Source organism: Lepus europaeus, chromosome 1 (genome assembly GCF_033115175.1).
Source record: "Lepus europaeus isolate LE1 chromosome 1, mLepTim1.pri, whole genome shotgun sequence".
Taxonomy (NCBI): Eukaryota; Metazoa; Chordata; class Mammalia; order Lagomorpha; family Leporidae; genus Lepus; species Lepus europaeus.
This window is the reverse complement of record NC_084827.1, coordinates 37,850,679-37,877,225: the sequence shown is the minus strand read 5'-3', so window position 1 is coordinate 37,877,225 and position 26,547 is coordinate 37,850,679. Positions and strand designations below refer to the sequence as shown.

At 39.2% G+C, this 26,547-nt stretch overlaps 1 protein-coding gene across 2 annotated transcripts in view; it reads right to left on the bottom strand.

The window, feature by feature from the left end:
* The window catches only part of CACNA2D1 (calcium voltage-gated channel auxiliary subunit alpha2delta 1), a 521,978-nt gene that overhangs the window by 112,071 nt on the left and 383,360 nt on the right, over positions 1 to 26,547 (bottom strand). For both annotated transcript variants that reach the window (XM_062209404.1, XM_062209489.1), the window contains exon 7: positions 15,060 to 15,191. In XM_062209404.1, coding sequence (XP_062065388.1) covers positions 15,060 to 15,191 — 132 coding nt within the window. The remainder of the gene's footprint in view (positions 1 to 15,059; positions 15,192 to 26,547) is intronic.

The following is a 26,547-nucleotide window of genomic DNA, read 5'->3' as shown; positions in this document are numbered from 1 at the left end:
TTCCTCTGTCCGCCTCCTGCAGTGCAGCTATGTTCTCTGGAGTGCTGCTCCTACAGGGCTGCAGTTCCCCCAGTCTCCACAAGGCTCTTCTAGCTTGGGTACGGTCTCCAGGCCTGGGCTCCTGTATGGCTCAAATTCCCCAATGCCGAATGGCCAGAAGAACCCACGGGTGATTCTGTAGCAAGGAATTGCCAGTGAGATACCTGGAACCCCAGAGGGTGGACTTCTAGCAAATCCCTACAATGTGGCTCCCAGTGGCTTCTCAGCCTTACCAGGTCATGGACGATAAGGTCTGATCTCAGCCCAGCATCTCAGCCCAGTGGTACCTGCTATTAGATTCTGTAATATTATATCTGGTATTCATATATTATTTAGAGTTTCTGAACACTTCTAGCCAATCTCTTACTACTCACATCCCTGTTAAACTTACTAATTCATTATTTTAAAAACGAACTTTTCTTGTTTAAGCTACTCCTGATGGGACCAAGACTGATACAAAGGCACACAGGAGCTGAGAGAAGTGAGATTAGGAAGCACTGCCAGGACAGTGGCAGCAGACAAGAATTAAGAGGCCAGCAAGGAACTTGATAAATGATTCAACGAAACTAGAGTTTAAAGATTAAATTAGATTTCTGAATCCTGCACAAATAACATGCACCTAGGAATTCTGTTTTCAATGTAACAGCTAATTGAAATGAACTGCGATATGAGCTATGGTGCTCTGTGACATGTATATCTTTCCTTAATGAAAGAAGAAAACTTAAGAGGCTATAAATTACAGTATAAGTGAGATAATTAAATTTTAATATTATTCATAATTTCAGATTGTTTATATTAAAATTATTAATGATGTTTGCATAGAAGTTTGCAGAGATATTTCCTATTATGTAATATCCCTTGTTTTTATTAAATGAAGATACTTCTATAACAGTAAAATTAAAAAGTATAATTTATTCTGTGATATTGCTAGCTAAAATGTAAAGTCCCATGGTGGCATTTAAGTGGTATCTTATTTATATCTCAGAATTATCGGAGATCAAGCAGTGTAAAGAACAATAAATAAACAACACTGAAATTCCCTGAATAATCCGTGCAGTAATCATGCATAGGGAAAGCTACGTTTTGAAATGAACTTAGAGCTTCTAACATTCCTGCAAAAGTGAAATGCTGCTCTCCTTAGATGTCTCTAGCCTTCTGATAAGAGTTTTGGGAAGAGAAGAGAAACAGCACAAAATGTGAGCGTCTCATTCCCGAATGCCATCAGTAAAAGTGATAATGACCATTTATGAGAACTACAGGGACCAGCGCGGTAGCGCAGCAGGCTAAGTGGCCACTTGTGATGCCAGCATCCCACGTGGGAGCACTGGTTGGAGTCCTGGCTACTGCACACCTTACGTACAGCTCCCCTCTACTGCACATGGAAGGCAGCAGAGGAGGCACAAACACTTGGGCTCCTGTCAACCATGCGGTGAGAGACTCAGCTGGAGTTCCTGATCCTGGCTTTGGCCTGGCCAAGCCCTGGATGTTGTGGGTATTTGGGGAGTGAACTAGAGGATGGAAGATAGCTCTTTCTCTGTCAACCCTGCCTATCAGATAAATACATAAACATTCGTTTAAAAAGGGAAAGATTCCTTTCAACCAAGTCTTCATGTGGGAGGCTGTGTCTGCATTTTATGTTGAATGTTAGGGGTGCTACAAACAAACCACATGAGAACATGAGAAGAAAAAGGCAGATCTGGAGATGATCAAAATTAAAAAAAGTCAAACAACTGAAAGGAGGCAGTGGCAACACAGGAGTGTATGAGGAAAGCTAACCTGTGAGGGGAGAGACAAAGCCCCGTAGGCAGGCTGAGTAGACTATTCAGAGGTGAAAGGCACAGTCAGGGAGCCAGACGTCACTCCGGCAATGCCAGTTTGTCTATTTCACCAGAGAACGCACTCTTCCTAGCAATGAACCCTCAGAACACGGCAGTTCTTTCAGAAGTGGGAGCTCTGCCTGCGTCTCACCAGTCTTCTATCCTGTGCCCAGCCTGACTTTCTTGACTTAAGCAAATAATCTTTACATTTTAACTTTGTTTCTGAGTAATGGGACTCTATGTTCAGATGATGGCATTGCCTTGGCCGGCAGGTGGCTTCGATGTCTCCACTGTCCAATCTCCTGAAGTCTTCTCTAACTTCTCACACGTGAACAAAGGATGGAAACTCATAGGCAGAAAGCAGCATTACAGCTGAGGATAAACCACCATAAGTTTTAAAATAAAAAAACCTCTTGTGAAGTCATTTGCTGATAATTCTACAGATGCCATGTAAACCACCCAAAACATTTTCACATAACATAAATGGATATTTCTCTATTATCAAGAGTATTAGACAACAAAGACAAGTTGTGTGGTTAAGTGGAATATTCAATAATGTTACATGGCACACAAAGATTTAATCATGCTCATGGCCCATATGTGAGTCATCTGGTGTTTCAGAAATAATTATGAGCACAGTATGTTTTATGAAGTATAGATGGGTAGGGTTTATCTGAAAGTCTCAAACATATGTCACCTACAGAAAATGTGAACTGTGACCAAGAAATAACTCCCTATTTTTGTAAGCCAAATTTCCATTTACACAGCAATTATAATATAGGCTTCTAAAATTTTTTTTAAAAAATTATGTTTGTACAAGAATTATGTTTCTTTTTTAAAAAAGATTTATTTATTTATTTGAAAGTCAGAGTTACATAGAGAGAGGAGAGGCAGAGACAGAGACAGAGAGAGAGACAGAGAGAAACACAGAGACAGAGAGAGAGAGACAGAGAGAGAGAGAGAGAGAGGTCTTCCATCCACTGGATCACTCCCCAACTGGCCACAAAAGCCGGAGCTGTGCCGATCTGAAGCCAGGAGCCAAGAGCTTCTTCTGGGTCTCCCATGTGTGTGCAGGGGCCCAAGGTCTTGGGTCATCTTCTACTGCTTTCCCAGGCCAAAGCAGAGAGCTGGATAGGAAGTGGAACAGCCGAGTCTCGAACTGGTGCCCATATGGGATACTGGTGCTTCAGGCCAGGGTGTTAACCCACTGAGCCACAGCACCGGTCCCAAGAATTATGTTTCTAAAATCTTCTTGATTTTATGAGTCAGGAGTTGCCTTTAAATTGGTATTAATGGTTAATTTCTTTACTTTTTTTTTTTTAAAGATTAATTCATTTATTTGAAAGAGTCCCACAGACCAGGGAGTGGGGATTGGGGAGTTGGGGAGGAGAGAGGGGGAGAGGGGAGGGGGGAGAGAGAGATATTGATTGATTTTTCATCCACTGGTACACTCCCCAGATGACCGTAATAGCTGGGACTGGGCCAGGCCAAAGCCAGGAATTAGGAGCTTCTTCCAGATCTCTCACAAGGCTGGCAGGGGCCCAAACACTTGGGTCATCTTCTGCTGCTTTTCCCAGACCATCAGCAGAGATCTGGATTGGAAGGAGGGCAGCCAGGACTCCAACGGGCTCCTATATGGGATGCTGATGTCACAGGCGGCAGTTTAACCCACTATGCCACAATGCTGGCCCCCTATTCCTTTATTCTTTTTAATTTTTTTTTCCTATTTATTTGAAAGAGAAAGAAGGAGAGAGAGGGAGAAAGATTTTCTATTCATTTGTCTACTCCTCAAAAGGCCACAACAGCCACAGCTGGGCCAGGCTGAAGCCAGGAGCCTAGAGCTCCATTTGGGTCTCCCACCATGACAGGGACCTGAGTATTTGGGCTGACTTCCACTGATTTCCCAGTGCATTAGCAGGGAGTTGGATCAAAAGCAGAGCAGCTGAGACTGCTCTGAAATGGGATGCCACTATTGCACACGACAGCTTAACCCAGCATGCCACAATGCTGGCAACAATGATATATTTCTCTAACAAGCTTATATTTGCCATATATGAAAAAGTTCTAAAAAGACTATGTGACAAAGCCTTTTAAATCAATAACATTTTCTTTTCTTAGTAAAACTAATGATAGTTTTAGGCATCTAAAAATGAGTGACACAAGATAAGGGTAGTAATTGATAGAGGAATAAGGAACAGAAAAAGATAAAAAGTTCTAAAACATTCATATTTCTTAGCAACATTTATTCACGTATTTTACACGTGGTTCTATCTCCAGTCATTATATGCACCTCTCAACTTCCACATTAGCATCCTATTTAACTGCTCTGTGAGCAAAGAAAGAAATCATTTCATCTATTTAAGGGTGGTTGATTCCAGAGCAGGATCTAAAGTGAGCAACTGTTACAACTATTACCTGTGAAAAATAAGATATATTTTGAAAAGAATGAGGTTCTACAAAAGACAACAAAAGATGAGGTTATAGAATCACCTCCACAAATGGGGATGATGGGATAACTTCAAAAGCATGTCATTATTTTGTATATGTAATATATGTCTCCTAAACACAACATAATTGCTGGATCCTCTATCATAAGTCACATAATTCACAGTGGAAACCCACTGCTTGGGTGTAAGTATAGGTATTTGCACTACCCTGTGAGTGCCCTAAACTTTATCACTCTAAATTAATCACTTTATTTACAAAATAAAATTTTTTAAAGGTTTATTTCTTTATTTCAAAGGCTCAATTACAGAAATAGAGAGGGAGAGACAGAGAGAATCTTCCATCAGCTGGTTCACTCCCCAAATGGCTGCAACAGCCAGAGCTGGACCTATCCAAAGCCAGGAGCCAGGAGCTTCTTCCAGGTCTCCCACACAAATGTACATATCCAAGTACTTGGGCCTTCTTCTGCTGCTTTCCTGGGCTCATTAGCAGGGAGCTGGATTGGAAGTGGAGTAGCCAGGACTCTAACCAGTGCCCATATGAAATGCTGGTGCTATAGATGGCGGCTTAACCTGCTGTACCACAGTGATAGCCCTAATAAAAATACTTTTTAAAAAACAATTTATTAATTTGTTTGAAAGGCAGAGAGAGAGAAAAAAGAGAGATCTGCTGGTTCAGAGAGAGAGAGAGAGAGAGAAGAAAGAGCTCTGCTGGTTCACCCCCCCTGATGGCCACAACAGCCACAGCCAGGCCGAAACTAGGTGGCTGGAGTTTTATCTGGGTTCCACATGGATGGCAAGGGCACAATTATTTGGACCATCTTCTGATGCCTTCCCAGGTGCATTAGCAGGGAGCTGTACTGGAAATGGAGAAGCCAAGACTTTGAACCAACGCCCAAATGGGATGCTGGCATTGCAGGTGGCTGCATAACTGCTTGTGCTATGCCACACATAATAAAAATACTTCTTATATGTCAACATAGTAATTAGCTCCAACCTTTTCAAATCCATGCAAACTAAAAATCATAGTCAACTTATACTGTCAGTTACTAACTCCATTTATTATTTTTTAAGCCTCTAATATCCTCTTCTTTTCTATTTAAGGATTCTCCTTTTAAAATTCCTATCTGGTCCTTTGTTCACCTCTTTAAAATGTCACCTGACCAATATTATAGCAATGCCTTCTGGTCCAGCTTTCCTAAATCTTTCTCCTTGCAAAGAGAATAAACTCTGCCTTAACCATTGTATTCAACTGCTCAAAATGTTTGTGTTGTTTTGCCTACATAACAAATCCCAAACCATTCTTCTCTTCAAGGCCACATAATTTGTATTACCAAATCTCTTTGTTTGATATTACTCTTTATGAGATTAACTGGATTCACTAGATCTTTTCGTTTGTTTTTTGCTTTGTGCCCTCATTCCTTCCAGAAGAATTTTGCCTTTCATGCTTTAAAAAAATATGTATTTATTTTGAAAGGCAGAGTGAGACGGAGACACTGAGACAGGAAGATTTGCCATCTGCTGGTTCACTTCCCAAATGGCCATAAGAGCCAGGGTTGGGCCAAGTCAAAGCCAGGAGCTCGGAGCTCCACTGTAATCTCCCTCAAGTGGGGCCCAAGTACCTGAGCCTTTATCTGCTCTCTCCCAGGATGCTCATGAGCAGGAAGCTGGATGGGAAGCAAGGTAGCAGGGATTCAAACCATGCACTCCATGTGGGATTTCAGTGTCCGAGACAGTGGCTTAACCAGTTATACCACAATGCCTGTCTCTGCTTTTCCTCTTGACTTATTTTCAATCAAAAGTTCATCAGAGGCCAGCACTGTAACACAGCAGGTAAAGCCACTGCTGCATCCCACATGGGCACACTGGCTGCTCTGCTTCTGATCCACCTCCCTGCTAATGGCCTGGTAAAAGCAGCACAAAATGGCCAAGTACTTGGGCCCCTGTCACCCACACAGGGAGACCTGGAAGAAGCTCCTGGCTTAGGCCTGGCACAGTGCTGGTCATCTGGGGAGTGAACCAACAGATCTCTCTCTCTCCCCCTCTCTCCCTCTTCCTCTCTCTCTCTCTCTGTGTAACTCTTTCTAATAAATAAATCTTTTTTTAAAAAAAAAAGTTCATCAAACTCTCCCATGACTCTAGTGCATAATTACTTTTTCTAAAATTCTGTAAGAAATCTATCACTCTAGTCTATCTAATTTATTCGGTATTTACTTCTTCAAGCCTCCTTCATTACTCAACTAGAAAGAGTTTTGGACCCTATCCTCTCTGCTATTTGACTAAAATATCCTCAAGCTATTTTTCAAAAAGCATTGCACAATTTACTAACAACTGGCTACTCAGATGGGGAAAAAGTCACCCTATAAATTTTGTACACAGGGTCTTATTTTATTCCAGTATAATTCTAGCACATACAGTAATACGGAAATGTCCCCACCAAGGTCTTTTCAACACTAATGCTACATGCACTGGTTCCCATTTTTATAGTACTATGGTTTTGAAATGAGCAAATAAAGCAGGGAAAGGAAAGACCAAATGGTTAATAAGACATCTGGTAAATGTCATCTGGAGATGAAGTCGGTTTTTACTTTTTCTCTTTTGTGTGTGTGTGTGTGCATGTGTGTAAATGCAACCAATTATCTAAAAAGAGTAAGTGCTGCCTAGCTTGGCATTTCGATGAGTGGCTGAGTCTTAATTACAGTCTCAATGACTGCAGGAATTGTTACAATTTCAGGAGATGCTAATAGGGAAATGAGCAGTCTGTCCCTACAGTTTTTATGACGCATAAGAATTCACAAAGTTGTCAGGGATTGAAAACAGTTTTAATAGCTTTAATGTTAATTTACATAAATCACTTAAGAACTTCTAAAGGAAAGAGCTCTTAACCTGATTTTCAAACAAGGCACATACTGAATGATGAATGAGACATGGGTTCCAACTTTTGTTTTTCTTTTTTTTAAAGATTTATTTTTTTATTTGAAAGGCAGAGTTACAGAGAGAGGTAGAGACAGAGAGAGAGGTCTTCCATCCACTGGTTCACTCCCTAAATGGCCGCAACGGCCAGAGCTGCGCCGATCCGAAGCCAGGAGCCAGGACTTCTTCCGGGTCTCCCTTGTGGGTGCAGGGGCCCAAGGGTTGGACCATCTTCTATTGCTTTCCCAGGTCATAGCAGAGAGCTGGATCAGAAGTGGAGCAGCCAGGACAAGAAGCAGCGCACATATGGGATGCCGGCGCTTCAGGCCAAGGTTTTAACCTGTTGCGCCACAGCGCCAGCCCGAAGTGGTTTTTTTTTTGTTGTTGTTTTTTTAAGATTTATTTATTTATTTGAGTGGCAGAGAGAGAAAGATTGATTGAGATTGATCTTCCATCTGTTGGTTTACCTGTCAAATGGTTGCAACAGGTAAGGCTGGATCAGACAGATGCCAGGAGCCTGGAACCCTATCTAGGTCTCCACATGGGTGGAAAGACCCCAACTACCTGGCCATCTTACACTGCTTTCCCAGGTGTATTAGCAGCGAGTTGGATTGGAAGTGGGGTAGTGGGGACTAGAACCAAAACTTGCATGGGATGCCAGTGTCGCAGGCTGCAGTTTAACCGACTGCTAACACCAGCTCCTTCAACTTTTGAGTTTTGTTTTGTTTTCATAAAATTGTATTTATTTATTTGAGAAGCAGAAAGATACAGAGATCTTCTATCTGCTGATTCATTCCCAAATGCCCACAACAGCCATGGCTGGACTGGTCAAAGCCTGGATCCAGGAACTCAATCCAGATCTCCCACAAGGTGGCAGAGACCCAAGTACTTGGGCCATTGTCTGCTACCTCCCAGCATTTGCATTAGCAGGAAGTTGGAACTGGGCATGCACAATATGGGATGCAGACATCCCAAGTGGTATTTTAACCAAAAGGTCGAATGTCTGTCCCTTATTTTGCTTTTAATTGTACATAAGAAGAGACTTCACAAAGTTTTTAGAAAATGGAATTAAAAGATAAGATTATTTTGGTATAAAAACTGAAATGCTTAAACTAGCACAGTTTTTTATAATATGCATTTTCCATGAACTTATTAAAGATTTCTCATATTTAGGGGTATAGTGTGATGTTTTGATACATGTGTACATTATGTGATGATCAAATTTTGGTACACAGTATACACATCATCTTAAACATTTATCATCACTTAGTAGTGAGAACATTCAGAATCATATGTTATTATTTATATTGAAATATACATTACTACATTGTTAACTACATTCACCCTACTATACTATATGGAACACCAGAACTTATGCATCCTAGCTAACCATGATTTTGTAACTGTTGGCCAATCTCCACATTATCTCCTCCCATTGCTTTCCCAGCCTCGGGTCATCACTATTCTGTGTACAACCAGGAGATCAACTTGGGTTTCAGCTTTACCTATGACTGAATGACAAAGGCAAATCACTACATCTACCCTGCACAACACAGACTGTAGACTTTGCAAATGCTACAGGGCTAGACACCTAAGGCGATGACATTGGGGCCCACCTTGCAAATCATCCTATTCATCACCTCGTGTTACTGGTGAAGAAATGGGTATGGAGACAGAGCATGACCTGACCAAAGTATAAAATGCAGCTGATAGAAGTGGCTTATATGAATCAAGAACTCCACCCATAGCAGTGTTCATTTATTATAACACAGAGCCCATCTCGCCTCCAAATTGCAAAGGAAGAAGGGAAGAAGCAGATGAAGAAGAGAGAGAGCGCGAAAGAAAGAAGGAGAGGCAAAAGGTCAGGCAGGAATGATTTCCACAGCTTACTGCCATCCACATCAACCAAAGGAAGAAGACAGGCCCAGAGACAGGTGGCAGAGTTCAAATCTCCCTGGGTTATCAAGCCAGCTACTCTGCAGAACCATCTCTGGACAGTGCCTTTATATTATGTCAGCTCTAGAGACTTCTGTCTTGGAAGCTGATGTTTCCACATCTTCTAAAGGATCTTAAACATGAATATCCTGAGGGTGGGTGACCACCTCTGCCTTTGCTCCACATCTGGGCAATACACTAAGAAATATACCTAGGGCTTTTTCTTCTTTTAGCAATGCGACATTTTAACCATTATTATCCTCTTTGCTTCACAGCTGACAACAGCCAGAGTTTCTAAAGGTCACGGCCACCACCAGTGGTGGAGGTGGGATTTATGTCCTGGCTGCCTGGCTCCGGAATTTAACTGCTTGTGTGGCCCTGCTGAAGCAGCATCTCAACAATGAACAGGAACGTTTTTAGACTCTGTTGTGAATCAGAAGAGTCTTGTTTCTGCACAATATCTCATTTTCAATGCCTCTGTGGCCAGAATTCTCTTAAGAAAAATAAAAATAGGTAGCTTACAGAATTAAAAAATATTATATAATTCTATTGGATGAATGTTTGATCTTTAGGATTTTGTTTGATCTTCAGGATTCCATGAAGTAATAGGGAAGCAGATTCCCCCATATTATAAAGGAAGAAATGGAGAGCCTGAGAAAAGGGGTTTAGAGATTCAGAAAAGAAGAAAATTAATAGGGACAGGCATTTGGCACAGCGTTTCAGACACCTCTTGAGATGCTTACATCCCATAGTGGAGTGCCTGGGTTGGAGTCCCACTTCTGATCTGGATTCCAGCTTCCTGCTCATACACACCCAGGGAGGCAGTAGTGATGGCTCAAATAATAGGATGGGAGATCTGGACTAAGTCCCAGGCCCAGTTCTGGCTGTTGCAGGCATCTGGGGAATGAAATAGCAGATAGGAGGTCTCCCTCTCTCTCTGCTTTTCAAATAAATTTTTAAAAAAGAAAGAATAAATAAAAAAGAAAATAAAAAAGAAAGAATAAATAAAGCATGGGGCAGGCCTTATGAAATAGTAGGTTAAGCTGCTGCCTACGCCAGCATCCCATATGGGCTCCAGTTCACGTTCCAGCAGCACCACTTCTGATCTAGCTCTCTGCTCATGCACCTGGCAAAGCAGCAGAAGATGGCCTACGTGTGGGTTCCTGCCACCTATGTGGGAGACCCAGAAGAAGCTCCTGGCTGCTATCTTCAGCCTGGGCCAGCCCAAACTGTTGTGGTCATTTGGGGAGTGGACCAGTGGATGGAAAATCTCCATCAGTCTCTCCCTCTCTCTAACTGCCTTTCAAATAAATAAATAAAGTTGAAAAAAGTAAAAATAAAATACATGAAGCAAATACTTATTTCGTAAAAGTATACCCAAAATATTGCATGAGTCATATTTACATTAAAAAGTTCTTTACCGTTCATCTGAAAACTACCTTTAGGTTGGCCCCTTTACTTTTTCTGGCAAATTTAGAGAAGTGAACTGTGCTATAAGCTAAAACCAACCTGTTCTGCCCAACTCCAATTTGTGATATTACTGCCTGGTATTATAGTGTAACATCTTAAGATCTTCTACATTTCTACTTTAGCTTGCTTGTCAGCTGATTGTAACTCCAATTATGTTCTTTAATGCCACTGATGAAGAGAAAACTAGACATAGGCAAAATTCATCTAGTGGGTATGCACAGTTGTAGCAATGCTTACTGTTTTGCATTTCCAAAGTACTTTCCAACATATTATCTCATTGTTCAAAATAACCTGTAGCAGGTAAATGGAGGAGCAACTGGTGTTTCCGTTTTTTGGATCTGATGGGTAGGACTTAAGAAGTTTAGTAGACCTACTCTGATCCCATGGGTAAGCGGTGAGATGCTAGCCTAAAAGCAGAGTCTTACATGTGAAAAATCCAATGTACTAAAAGGAGGGAACATGTGAGGGTACATCAAAAACTTAAGAAAAAGGAATTAAAATATATTTATTTTGGTGCAATTTTGAAAATCATGCATACTTTTTTCCCACAATATGCATTTTCCATAGACTTTTTGGAAGACCTCTTGGAAATACGGATTTTAAGATATTTCACACCAAAATAAATTTCTCTTTTAATTCCATTCTTCATGAGCCTTTGGAAGTACCCTCATATTTTCTGTTTCCAGTCTTGGTTATGATGATTAACAATATTTAAAGATTGTGATTTAAAATCTTTGACTTAACAGATAATAAGCAGGAACAAAAATTTAAAATCTTTGATTTAACAGATAATAAGCAGGACCAAAGAGGCACTTTATCTTATTTAGACTTGCATCAAAAGGCTAAAATCAGACAGGAAATGCAGTCAACTGAGAAATTTTTTTGAAGTCATATTATTTGGGACAGGCATTTGACATAGCAGTCAAGACACTGGCTGGGATGACTGTGACCCCAGATTGGAGTGCCTGTGTTTGAGTCACAGTTCCTCCTGGCTTTTGTCTGGTTAAGCCCCAACCATTGCCAGCATTTGAAGAATGAACCAGTACATGGAAGAACTTTCTCCTCCCCTCTTCTCTGCTTTCTTTCAATTTAAGAAGAATTAAGAAAGAAGTCCTATGATTTTAAAAAACTCTTTATATTTGGTGAAAGTGTCCAGTGTATTCAAAATAGGCCTTGGCATAAAAGGAAACACACAGTGGTTCAGTTTTAAGATGATAACAGCGTCTTAATGGCTTCTTGAAAGAGACTGGATCTATGGTAACATCACTGTCGCAAAGAAGAACTCAGCAATGGGTCTCCTGAAACCACAACTGCATTCAGTGCAGTCCTTCCTAATCAAGTAAGCCGTCTTTAAAGAACCTCCTCCAGCAGGGAAATGAGCTCAGTCACAGTTCTCCAGTCCCTGCATGTGCCTTGCTAAACTTACTGGAAACTAGGGCATCGTGGGTCAGGGCAGGGTTGCTCCCACAGCTCGTGCTCAGAGCAGGACCGCCTGCGTTCAGGGAAATTAAATATCTCAAGATCTTTTCCAAGTTGAGGTGAACATATGTCAGTACACTTGAGAAAAATTAGAGCTGCCGTATGTGACTTTGCACTTAACAGGAAGGGAAGTTCAGAAGATGATTCACTAGTCAGCTGAAAGTTACTTAGTAAAACTTGTAGAAGACCCACATTTAAAAGGCGGGTGTACCACAGCATGCCTTTCCTGCCGGGCCCATGTGTCCTCCCTCCCCTCTTCCTGTCTCTTCTGGAACTCTTCTCTATTTTTCTTTTCCTGCATCATCAATTTCTCTCAGGTCCTGGGCTCTGGTTTCTCATCCTTATCCTAATTTGCTATTACATATTCGTTTAACTGTTCATGCTGAGTTTTGTGATGAAGTAATATATTTTCCACTGTTTATTCCTTTTTATTTGTCTGAAAGGCAGAGCGACAGAAGACAGGCAGAGATCTTTCATTTGCTGGTTCATTCCCCAAATGCCTGTAACATGGGCCTGGGCCGGGCTGAAACCAGGAGCCAGGGAGCCCATTCAGGCCTGCGACAGGAGCGGCAGAAACCCAAGTACTTGAGCCATCGCCTCTTGCCATCCTGGCTGTGCAATCAGTAGGGAGCTGGAGTGGAAGGCAGAGTCAGCCCAGGATCTCAGACACAGGTGTTCCTTGCTGGGGCTGAACACCATGTCACAATACCTGCCTCAAGGTACTACGTCTTGAAAGACTTAAAATCCTGAGCCACTGCTAACTGTCTTCTCTTTGTTGTATTAACTTCTCTTTGCTGTATTACTGGATAGGATATAAGGTGTCTAGTTCCTACAATTTATAACTGCACTCATATGTTTTATAAGACCTGATACACTTTTATTATATACATGGATAATGTTGCTTTTCTCCTTTGTCTTATCATATATATCAAAATATTTAGTTTCCTGATACATAAAATTTAACACTGGGAACAGCATTCTGGTGTGAAGGGTTAAGCCCCCACTTGTGACACTGGCATCTGATATTACAGACAGAGCTGGTTCAACTCCTAGCTGCTCTGTTTCTGATTCAGCTCCCTTCTAATGCACCTGGGAAAGCATCAGATGATGGCTCAAGAACTTGGGTCCCTGCCACCCATGTGGGAGATCCAGATTGAGTTCCTGCCTCCAGGCTTCCGCCTGGCCCACTCGTGGCTGTTGAGGGCATTTGGAGAGTGAACCAGCAGATGGAAGATCACTCTCTTTTTCCCTCTCCCTTTCTCTCTGTCACTCTGTTATTCTGCCCTTCAAATAAGTAAAACAATTTTTAAAAATTTAACATGTTAATGAAGTAATGTGAGGGTATTATAGTGAATAATTTTTAATATTATGGAAATACAGTATACATACCAAGCAATTCGTATAAGTGTACAGATAAATAATTTTTGATGCTCTGAACAAACACATAACTAACACCCAAATAAAGAACAAAACATTACTAGTACCACAAGAGTCCTCATTCTTCCCTCTTCTCCATATTTTTTTTTTAAGGTGGAAGAGTATATTGTCATTTACATGGTATCATTCAGTTAGGCAATATTTATGACTAACTACTCTGTCTCATTTCACTTCCGTAAATAAGAGAAAATGTGATATTTGTCCTTCCAGGTCTGGCTTATTTCATTCAGCATATAGATCTCCAGTTGTACCCTTTTGTTGCAAATGTATTTATATAAGGGAAAAATCTCACTGCTATAACATGTAATATGGGATAGTTCCCCATTTCAGATATTAATATTGATGTATTATAACTCAGTTGTTTTTTCAATATTTAATATAAATTTGGACTTTCCTGGAACACTGGATTTCTACAAATAATACTTCACTGCATATCTCAATCTGGCATTTGCTACCATCTAGTTTTATGGTCTTTACTTAATTTAAGAACTATTCACCCAGATGATGACCAGATAGTTTTATTCATTGGTCTTTGAATACTAAGCCCCCTTCTAATATTCATTTCATCCATTTTTACAGCTGTGGCTTTTTATTTTGAACAGTTCAACTTGTTACACGTGTTTAAAAAAAATCAAGCTTCAAGAACTCTCCTGTTTTAATTTATATTGTGGGCATTTAATGCCTAACTATCTACTATATAACTCATAACTTAAGTCATGCCTTAAAGTGCATTTTGTGTTGGTCAACTTGTTCTAAAACATGGAGAAGTTAAAAACGCCAACAGACTTTCCACTTAAGTGTTTTCAATAGGTTCTCAGGATGTACATGTGATTAATTTTTCATTTGTGTTTTAGAAGTTACTATGTATTTCTCTGCATCCTCCTATATAGGAACTTTACTGAAAGCTTTTAAAATTATTAATTTATAAAATACATTCTTCTTCACTGAATATATATACGATCAGTGAATGCCCCCAGAATTAATACAACATGACGCACACAAGAAAGCTCTATTTTCCTTGTGATTTCCTTTTCTTTCCTGTCTTACTCATTTTAACAAATCCATATGTGCTGACTAAAGAAAACCATGAGTACTTTTGTTATAAATTTCAAGCACCTTTAAAACCTGAAGAGAAATGTTTCAATCAGTTTCTAAAAACTCTATCCAGTCCTCTAATGTGAAGCACAGTTGGACTCAGGTTAGGCAGCTGGGCCTGCATCTCAGAACAGTTATAGGATCCATGGTGACTTCCTGCTCCAAATGCACTCCTAAGGAGACCTGTTCATGGAGTCACTGCCTCCTGGCTTAATTCCAGGTACCAACCAGTCCAGCTGCTACTTAGGGGTTTCAGTTTAGAGTGATTTTGGTCAATACGGAGCCATGTAGGAAGGGATATCTGTGCCTCAGGAAAGTTGTGCGAAATAATCATATCTTAAAACACAGGAGAAGGTGACAGGATTCTCAGGGAACATGGAAGCTGGTACTTAGGTCTCACTGGATGGCTGCGGAATCGCTGAGCACTTACCTGGGTAATACCGGGCCAGGCCAGTGGCACTGCCAAACACCTGCCACAACAGTGAAGGGTCTTCCTCTCGATTTTTTTTGAAAACGTCATCTAAGGCACTTGTCCAGTTGAGTTCATTTAACACGATTGTCGCTAACAGAAAGAAGACAGAAGAATCAATGAATCCAAACGTATAATTAATTACTGAATCTGTCTTCATCTATTTACAAAATAATAGCATACATTTTTCATTGCTTTATCTGTGAAAGTCCTCTCATACAGTGGTTCTCAAAAGACTGTAGAGCAGGGATTCTTTCTTCTAACAGAATTTTATATGCCTATGACATTTTTGGCTGGATAGTGTTTTTGTCATGCATTATGGGAAGTTGAGCACCATCTCTGGCCTCTAACCAACATGTACCAGTGCCATCTCGTCAGTAGTGACAATCAAAAATGTCTCCAGATTTGTGTCAAATGGCCTCTGCAGGGAAAACTGCCTAGGCTGAGAACCACTAGGACACATCCAACCGAGCAGGGGGCGGTTGGTCTTCTTCCTCCTCCTCATCCTCAGTGGCAGTGCTGAGGAGACCCACAGATCACCTTAGGGCACAGTTGAAAGATGACAGCTCCCAAGTATTGCTGCTCCCCTAGGGTACTCAAACATAAACTGGTATGTTGCCAGAGTTAAAAATAAATAAATGCTTTACCATTGAGTATCACTTATTAGCTAAGCTTATACAACAACAAAAAATGCACATAGTTTGATAAGAGGCAAAATTCATTCCAGGACTTGACAACATGAGTGATACAAAGAGGAACTATCTGTCTTTATAAACAGTGGTTTTTATTTTACTTTCTTATTTTATAATCATTTTATTATTTTATTTTCCTAATTCATAATTAAAGCAGGGTGCTAATAAGCACCAGGTAGCTGATTTTGATATCTAATTAAAAGTACCCACTGATACTGGACAGTTTTTGCAAATGTATATTATTCATTACCAGGAAAAAGAAGCAATAATGATATGAGATATTCTACAAGGGTTAAAATTATATATGATTTTAATTACGGGACTCCATGATCACAGAATCCTAAGTCTAACATATGAGATATGTAGTTGGCTTAGAAAATAATTTTCCCTTTACTCAAAAAGCAGTCAGAGGGGTGGGCTTGTGGCATAGTGATTAAGCTGATGTTTGGGATGCAGGAATTAGCACAAGAGTGTCAGTTTCAAGTCCTGAATGCTATTCTTTCTGATGGTGCTGGTACTTGGGTCCCACAGCGCATGTGGGAGACTTGGATTGAATTCTGGGCTCTTGGCTTTACCTTTACCCAGTTTTGGCATTTGCGGGCATGTGAGCAGTGAACCAGCAGATGGAAAATCTCTCTCTCTCTCTCAATCTCTTTTGTTCTGCTTTTCAAATAAATAAATACATGAAACTTTCTGAAAAAAATGACACAGAAACCATGTCTCCTCTCCCCCTCCCTCCCTCCTTCCCTTTCTCCTTCTCTCTCTCTCTCTCCTTTTCCTTTATCCTTTATCCTTTATAGGTATCATCATTCCAACAGCTTGGGCAGCACTGCATGTGAGAAACTGGCAGAACTGGAACAGGGGAAATGTGCTTAGAACTGGAAACGCTGCTTATCTTGGTTCTACTCTTTTCTGTGCACCTATAACAGATAGAGTAAACAAATGCAACCATGGCTAAATCATGCACAGCATTAGGTGTTTATATTTCAAACTTTGTACCACTGACAAAAAAAAATCAAAAAAGAGAAATAGTGAAAACAAGGAGACTGGGGAACTGTTCTGGGACCAGCATCTTGATGCGGTTCTCATTATTGAAGAACTACCAAGATATTCATCTTTATGGATGTGATCACTTTCAGAAAGATCAGTTGCGTGCGTGTGAATATTCATGAGCTGGGTCAGATCCATTGTGCATCTCAGATAGCAGAAAATTCATATTCAAAAGCATGATCCAATGAACACTAAGTGGCCAGTTATATGAAATTTTACATTCACACAGATAACCTGAACTGATATGCACTGTCATGAATATTTATACTGCTATAGAAAACATCATAGAAAAACAGCGACATTGTCCTTTTCTTTAAACATTCATGAGTTTTATAGTAATGTTCTACTGAACAAATAATGATGTTTATTTATGACCAAGATAAGACATCATTAATCCCTATTCTATTCTATCTCTTCAATTTCCTTGACTCGAACACATATTAAGTAACAACTGACATCTAATTATTTGTAATAAAGTTTAATTTGTTTCCAAGGCTGCTAATTTTTCCTTGTTTTTATTTGCTAGCTTAACAACTACTAAGTATTAGGCACTGATACACCGACTGGGAACTATACTTCTATGCACTGAGGGGAATCCCTGAGAGAGTTCTATCATTGTGGTCTCTCTTTTTCAGAGAAGCCATTATGAAGGCAGATTTCAAAATATTTTTCTCAAAATGTGTCCATCTACAGATGAATTGAGTACAGAAAGAAGTTACTGACGAGAGACTTGAACTGATTTGAAATTTTACTCAGAATCAAAGAAACTGTATTTTCCCCCTGCCACTGGAGCAAGATTTATAAACCTGATGCTACTCAGCGTGCAGTATGCTGGGAGGACACAGGTACTTTCATATTTCAGTATATATTTATATGGACTTGTCAATGCAATCATTATTCTACTAATCACAATCTTTATATGAATATCAAAAGCAGACATCAAAACTCAAAGGACCTGCCATGGAATGTAAAATTGGTACAGCCTCTTTAGAGGACACTTTGACTCTTCCCATCAAAATGCACACAGTCTTTAAATCCACAATTCTACTTCAAGAAATTTATATTATGGAGAGAGTATGTGTCTTTGTTTTTAATCAGAGAATTTTAAAACAGGAATCCTTCATTTAACTATGCCATTCAAATTCATTAAAACACCAAAACTGTAGGAAAAATTGCAGCATGAGGGCATTTTTTTCCTCAGACCATAGGGAAAACAACTAAAAATTGTAAAAGAGAATATGTAAATCACCAAAGCAAACAATCAAGGAAGAAGGACTACTATTTTAGACTCTTTTTTATTTGGCCCTCTTTGTTATTTTTCTGATCCAGAATTATCCTGAAATAAATAGACTTTCCTTTTCTTAATCTCTTGAAATTAAACAGCTCCTTCAGAATAACTAAAGTGTTCAAAAATTCCCTGCTCTTTGCTAATAGCATACTCAGGATGAATAATACTGAAATAATGGAGTAATCTGCAGATGATGGAATAACAAAACCAATGCAGCCTGTTGAAACCCTTGCTTAGTATATACTAAATTGATCTTCAGTATATGAAGGTAATTGAAAATGAAACTCGATAAAGGGCAGGATGGGAGAGGGAGAGGGGAGGGCCATGGGAGGGAGGGAGAGAGGTTGGGGGGGGGGAGCCACAACAATACAAAAGTTGCACTTTGTAAATTCACATTTATGAAATAAAAAATAAAATAAAAAATAAAAAAAGAGCAAAACAAACAAACAAACAAAAAACCCAATGCACAATACTGGCCAGGCTAAACCAACTTCATGTCATTTCCTAAATTTTAATGTGGCCCTTACCATTTTCACTACATTCATAAACCTACATTCCCCATTTCCCTATCTCTAAATTTGTAAGCAGAGTTTATGTATGATCTTTTTTTAAGTGACAAGTCTATCTATAACTGGGTAACAAGCCAAGTGCATTACACTTGTTGAAGGTTGTTCTTGGCAGATCTTTTATTTTATATTCCATAGAGTTCATGTAGTTAGCTGGGTGCCTCTTTATCCTCAGCAAGCATTTTTGGCCTCACTTTTTTTGACACCATAGTTTTTTTTTTTTTTTTTTTTTTAGTTTTTTAAGATTTATTTATTTATTTTAAAGTCAGAGTTACAGAGAGGCAGAGGCAGAGGCAGAGAGAGAGGTCTTCCATCTGCTGGCCCACTCTCCAATTGGCCACAATGGCCAAAGCTACATATATCTGAAGCCAGGAGCTTCTTTCGTGTCTTACATGTGAATACAGGAGCTCAAGGGCTTGGACCTTCTTCCACTGCTTTCGGGGCCACAGCAGAGAGCTGGAGTGGAAGTGGAGCAGCCGGGACTGGAACCGGTGCCCATAAAGGATGCTGGCACTGTAGGTGGTGGCTCTACCCACTATGCCACAGTACTGGCCCTGAGATCATAGTTATTAAAAGGTTTCAAATATGATAGAACAAAAAAAATACCAAATTCCTTGAAAAATTTCCTTATTTTCAGCAAATATTACGATGGATGATAAAACTACATTGTTCTTTCACATAAAGACACAACACGCAAAAGATAAATAAATGACAAGCTCTGACTTACCAAAGTTTCAGTTTTCATCTGGCATTGTGTATTACAAAGCCCTTAAAGTGCAACTATCATCCCTTATGTCACCATCTTTATTTTAATGTACAGAGCAAGAAATGAAGACTGAATTTTAACTGCAGAAATATTAATAAAATTAGTAGCTAAACTATGTTTCATCCAAGAATTCCAGAATAAATGGTCTTCTTTTAAAAAGCACCTGAAATATTTTTGATCAAAAATAAAATATTCTTTTATTTGGATAGATATATTTAATAATATTGAGAGCTCTGTTTTTTTTATGTATGGCCCAATATTATTAAATATTATGTTGTGTTTATAAAATCTTAAAAGCACAGGCAACAAAATTAAAATTAGACAAATGGGATTGTAGCAAATGGGATTGTAGCAAAGAAAGCATTCATTGAGGTAAGAGACAACCAGTAGAATGGGAGAAAATATTTCACACCATTTATCTGATTACTACCAAGAACATACAAGGATCCCAAATACTCAACAGGAAAAAAAAAATCCCATTTAAAAGTGGGCAAACTGTATGAACAGATATTTCTCAACGAAGTAATGCAAATGTCCACAAACAGATGAATAAATGCTCAAAAGTACTAATAATCAGCAAAATGCAAGTCTAAACCACAGTAAGATATTACCTCACCATGGTAAGCATGCCTATAAAAAAAAAATGACAAATGCTGGGGAGAATGTAAAGAAAACAGAATCTGAATGCGAAGGAATACAAATTAGTATAGCCATTAAAGAGAACAGTATGGAGGATCCCGAAAAAACTCAAAATAGATCTGCCATATGATCCAGCCATCCTATCGCTGGATGACCCAAAGAAACAAAACCATTTCATCAAAGAGTTACCCAAACTCTCACATTCATTGCAGGATGATTAACACTAGCCCAGATATGGAATCAACAAGGTGTCCAGCAACAGATGAAGGGATTTTTTAAAATGTGGTAAACATACACACATATACATAGTGGAATATCACTCTGCCATCTGCAGCAAAACTGATAGAATTGAAGGTGACACTGAGTGAAAGCAGCCACACTGAGAAAGATGGGTCCTGCAATGTTCTCTCTCATGTGTAGAAACTAAAAAAAGTTGGTCTGAACATAGAATAGCAACTACTAGAGGCTAGGAAGGGCAGGAGCAGAGGAGAGACAACGGGAAGTTGGCAATGGGTCTGGAAACAACATAAGACACAAGTAAGAAGTTCTAGGGATCCACAGCATGGTGGGGTGACTGTGGCTAAAAATACTGTGATACATTTTCTGAAGAACTGAAAGAAAGGAGCTCACAGGCTCCAAACATAAACATCAGAAAGAAATGCTAATTTACCCTGATTTGCTCACCACACATTATATATATTTCTTAAAATACTGTACTTTATCCTAGAAGTACGTATAATTTTTAACAAATTTTTTCAAAATATTTTACTTATTTGAAATAAAGAGGGACAGAAAAAGAGATCTTCCATATGCTGGTTCACTCCTGATATGGCCCCACTGGCCAAGGCTGAGCCAGGCTGAAGTCAGCAGCCTGGAACCCCCCAACCCAGGTGTTCCATGTCGGTCGCAGGGGTACCAGTATTTGGGCCATCCTCTGCTGCTCTCCAAGGCACATTAGCAGAAGTGGAGAGAAAGTAGAAATACTAATATGATTAATCATCATATATTGAACAAATATTTTGAATTATCCCATTACCCTAAAAATACACATAATTGAAATAATAATTTTAAGTGAAATGGTAGAGTTAGAAACGTGCCAGAGGATTCCAATTCACTCCCATCAAGGTGGCATGTACCAATGCCATCTCACTAGTCAAAGTGATCAGTTTCAGTTCATAACTGATCATAATGATAGGATTAAGTGTCAAAGGGATCACACAAACAAGACTAGCATCTGCTAATACTAACTGATAGAATTAAAAAGGAGAGAACAATCCAACATGGGAAGCGGGATACACAGCAGACTCGGAATGGCAGATTCCTAAAAAGCACTCAGGCCTCAGAATCAGCCCTTAAGGCATTCAGATCTGGCTAAAAAGCCCGTGAGAGTATTTCAGGCATGGAAAGCCAAGACATTCTGGCAAAAAAACAAAAAACAAAAACAACAACAACAACAACAACAAAAAACAAAACCTAAATGAAAGCTCTCTGTTAGTGAGATCTCAGTGGAAAGAACAGGCCATCAAAGAAGGAGGTACCTTTCTCTGAAGGGAGGAGAGAGCTTCACTTTGACTATGGCCTTGTATAAGGTCGGAGCTGGCGAACTCAAGAGGCTTCCATAGCCTTCGCAGCTCATGACAAGAGTCTCGGGTGATTACTGACATCATAAATAAGAGTGTCAACTGTTAAATCAACAACAGGAGTCACTGTGCACTTACTCCCCCTGTAGGATTTCTGTCCTTAATGTGTTGTACTATGTGAAATAACAGTATAACTAGTACTCAAACAGTACTATATACTTTGTGTTTCTGTGTGGGTGCAAACTGTTGAAATCTTTACTTAGCATATACTAAATTGATCTTCTGTATTAAAGATAATTGAAAATGCATCTTAATATAAATGGGATGGGAGAGGGAGTGGAAGATGGGATGGTTGTGGGTGGGAAGGTGGTTATGGGGGAAAAAGCTGCTATAATACAGAAGTTGTACTTTGGAAATTTATATTTATTAACTAAAAGTTAAAAAAAAATTAAGTGATCAGTAAAAATAAATTTTATTTTATATTCTCAATTGCAGATAACATGACAGTGTGTTATAACATATATTTTATGTTGTACTTGATATAGCCTTTCTTTTCCTCCCCACCCTTGACAGAAAATAGTGTTTTACCTTCACATAAGCTTTCTGTCTCCTGATTTAACTATGAGTAGAAGTACATGAGTGAACTGGTATTAGAAATACATGAGTGCATTTTTTTTTTCACTGTAGAAGTCTAGCCTAGAACCTACTGTCAGTTACTAATCAATTTAGCTAAGTATTGTATGGCTACTTCAAGAGTTAAGATTAGCTCTCATTTTCTGTCAAATTTTAAGAAATGAAGATCTGTATCTCTGTTATAAAATTCTACTTTGCAAAATTACGTCTTTTATAGATGTTCAAGGCCATGCCTACTAAAAGCAGTGAATGCTTAGAGAGCAAACCTTGACTTAAAGCCTCTATTCTGAAAGGCGTAACAGGATTTCACTGATAATTGATACAGAATGCTGAGCATATGCTATTCTTCATATACTTAGCTTTCAAAAACATGGCCTTGGTGTTCAGCGTTTTTTCTCTTGTAGTGTATCCTTTTGTTCGGTCTGGCTTCTCCAGGGAAGAAAGAGGAATCCAATTTGTAATAGCACAAAAGACACACCTATGTCTGCTGCTAATTCTAAAATACATGACTCTCATTTCTTGTTTATGACATGGAATACAGAATTACTGACAATCTCTAAATCCAATTTTCTTCTACAAACTTCAATCAAGAAAATATTTCACTATTGTGTCCTTTTAAAATCTGTATAGGATTTAAATACATCTTATTTATTCAAGGTTCAGGGCCTTAGCATGCATGAAAGGCTCTATATGAATATCTGAAAAACCTTCAGCGTATTTATATCAACTACAGCTTTCTTTGTTTTAAGTAGCTTTACTGAAATATCACTGACTTATAAAGTCATGTATATTTAAAGTGTAAAACTGGATGTTCTGATATACATAAACTCATACATCAAGCACTAATCACCATAATCAAATTAATTATCTCTTTACCATTGTATGTGTGTGTGTGTGCGCGCATTCATTATGCATAACCAAGACTCCATCGTTCATGACATCTTTCTAATATATGCCAGGATACAGAGAAAACAAATTCATGATTTACTCAAAGTATAAAATAATTTTTGACAAGCCTTTGGTTAAGAACTATTGCTATTATAGCAATGGAAAGGACTAGATAAACATTAATTTTAACAATGCTTAGTGTTGTACAGTTAAATAGGTAATACAGAGAACTCACTACAATGTTTACAATGCTGTTTCCATTCAAGGAGTACTACCATTCTGTTCTAATTTTGCATTAAGGATAAAAATAAAGCACTCTGAGGTGGACATTTGGCTTGGTGAAGACACCAGTTACACCAGTTACACACCCAAGTACCAGACTGGAGTGCCTGGGTTCAATGCCTGACTCTGGAGCTCCCTGGTAATACAGGCCCCAGAAGACAGCAGTGGCAGCTCAAGTAACTGAATTCTGCCACTCATGTGGGAAACCAGGATTGAGTTCCTTCTTCCTACTTCAATTCCAGCCCAGCCTCAGCCACTGGAGGCATTTGGGAAGTGAATCCACAGATAGGAGCTCTATGTTGGTCTGTGTTTCTGTCCCTCAAATAATTTTTTCTTTTTTTAAAAGATGTATTTTATTCATTCAAAAGGTAGAGTGACAGAGAGAGTGGAGTGAGAAGGAGGGAGGGAGAGATCCATCTGCTGCCTTACTTCCCCAAATGGCTCAAGCTGGTTTTTCCACATGGATGGCAGAGACCTAAGTATCTGGGCCATCTTCTGTTGCCTCCCCAATTGCATTAGCAGGGAACTGGATCAGAAGCAGAGCAGCTGGGACTCGAACTGGCATTTCCATATGGGATGCTGGTGTTGTAGGTGACAGCTTAGCTCAGTATGCCACAATGTCAGCCCATAAAATACATTTCTTAACATAGCATGTTATTTAAACTTGCTCCTATTAACAAATAAAGTCAGGGGCTGGCGCTGTGGCTCAGCAGGTTAATGCCCTGGCCTGAAGCACTGGCATCCCATATGGGCACCGATTCAAGACCCAGCTGCTCCACTTCCCATCCAGCTCTCTGCTATGGCCTGGGAAGGCAGTAGAAGATGGCTCAAGTCCTTGGGCCCCTGCGCCCATGTGGGAGATCCACAAGAAGCTCCTGGCTCCTGGCTCCTGGCTTCAAATAGGTGCAGCTCCAGCCGTTGCGGCCAATTGGGAAGTGAACCAATGGATGGAAGACCTCTCTCTCTCTCTCTCTCTCTCTCTGCCTCTCCTCTCTCTGTAACTTGACTTTCAAATAAATAAATAAATCTTAAAAAATAAAGTAAGATTTATTAAGCACTTATTGCATGCCATCAGATATTATCATTTTCCTTGCATTATCTTATTTAATTTCTAGGATAACACTAAAGTGGGATACTGGTATTGCCTTTCTTTTAAGATGATGAAAATAAAACCTAGAAAGTTTTTACAAACATCACACACTGAGAACTATAGAGACAGCACCCATATAAGTGTATGTCAAGATCCCTAAATCCCCAAGGTCCGTATGCTATTTAATTCTACACTTTCATTTTATCTGTAGCTATGGCTGTCCAAAATCTTTAAATCTGATACACAAAATTGCCTCTTCCTCCATAGCACAATGGTTCTCAAGCGTTCATTTCAATTGCAGAAACTCTAACACACTCTACTCTCTTCCTTTAACAAGCTAGTAAGGATTTCCAAGCTAGTTTTAATGTTTTAAATGTCACCCTCTTCTTCCCTTTTATTTTTTGGACAGTAACAGAATATTAGAAGATCTAAATTATTTTTGGCTTAGATTCGATCGAAACTGTAAGTCTGATTCTAAACTGAACTTATGTTTTATCTATACAGAAAATGCTTGTTTCATACCATAGTAAACAAGGGAGTCATTAAAAATGTTCCATATAACAGATGAGATGAGCCAGATGTCACTGATTTTATTCCTCAACTCTAATCTCTAAAAAAGAAAAATGTTAGGAAGAACAACCTACTGATCCAATTAAGTGTACAGACAAAAAGAATCCACTTTAAGGACTTGACAGTGTGCATAAATATTAAAATGAATGAAATCTTTTCAGTGGATTTGGCTAATAGAATCTCATCTAAGCCCAATGTAAATGAAAAATTAATAAGGTATCGGAAAACAGGGAGGCCAAATCTAATCTCTGTAATCACGTCTCAGGCACCAGAATCCACCTCCCACTGAGGATGGGCAAAGCCAAGGCACACAAGGACTCTGATGAGGAGATAAGCCGTACTCCTGCAGCCAGTGTGCTGCAAATATTAAGAGGCCCTTGTCCTTGTCAATTCTGTAACCCCTTTATCACTGAGACTTCTGGCTCCCCATCTCTTCAGTTTCCTGTGGACTGAGCACCTGGCCAATGCCCACAACACAGCTGTGTGGGTTTCATGAAAGCTGGAAATCGTGCAGCACACAAAAGGAGCGGGAAAAAAAGATCCACTTTATCATTAAAGAAAATAAGAATAATCCAAGAGAAAGGGAAGACACTAGAAAATAATAGAACAGCTATTCAATGAGCGACTTAATGCCACTTAGCAAAATTATGATTTTTAAGGTTTTGTGGGGGGGTGTCAGGATTTGGGGGAAGAAACATTGCAAGAATAGAAGGGAAGTTTAAAAAAAACCTATTTATCCTTAAAGCATTGTAAGAATTTCTAGTGCTAGCATTATAAAAACCAAATAAAATACTAGTAACTGTGTTAGCCAAGAATTTCAGTCACTAGTGCATCCTTTACATTCTTGAGTTTCTGTCATTTTTTTTTTAATCTAACAAAGTGAAGGCCATCTACACCAAGGATCTTGCATAGGCCACACGGCTGGTGTGGATGTCAAATGAATTTCAAGATGAAAACTTATTACAGTTCTTTCCTTGGCTAGATCTAAAAAAATTGTAAGGCGCACATCTCTTTCGGGTGTCTTGCGCAGCCAACAGCTCGCTTTTGCATGCCAGAGTTTTATCTCAGTCTTGTCAGTTATTTTCTTTTCCTTGAACACCAACCTATTATATATACATATATACATATATACATATATATATATATATATATATGTAATTCTCTCTGTGTCTTTCATATAAAGCCACATTCCTTCTGCCCAGGTATCTTGCACAAGAATCAGATCATTAAAATATTACATTTCAAATTTTGGAATGTTATATAATTTATACATATAAAACAGGAACTTTAGACTTAAATGCTAGGAAAAGAAAATACAATTTTAACCCTTGAAATTCACCAAATCATCTTCATCAGAAATTTGGGTAATCTGACACATCTCTATTTCTACATATTAGAATAATAT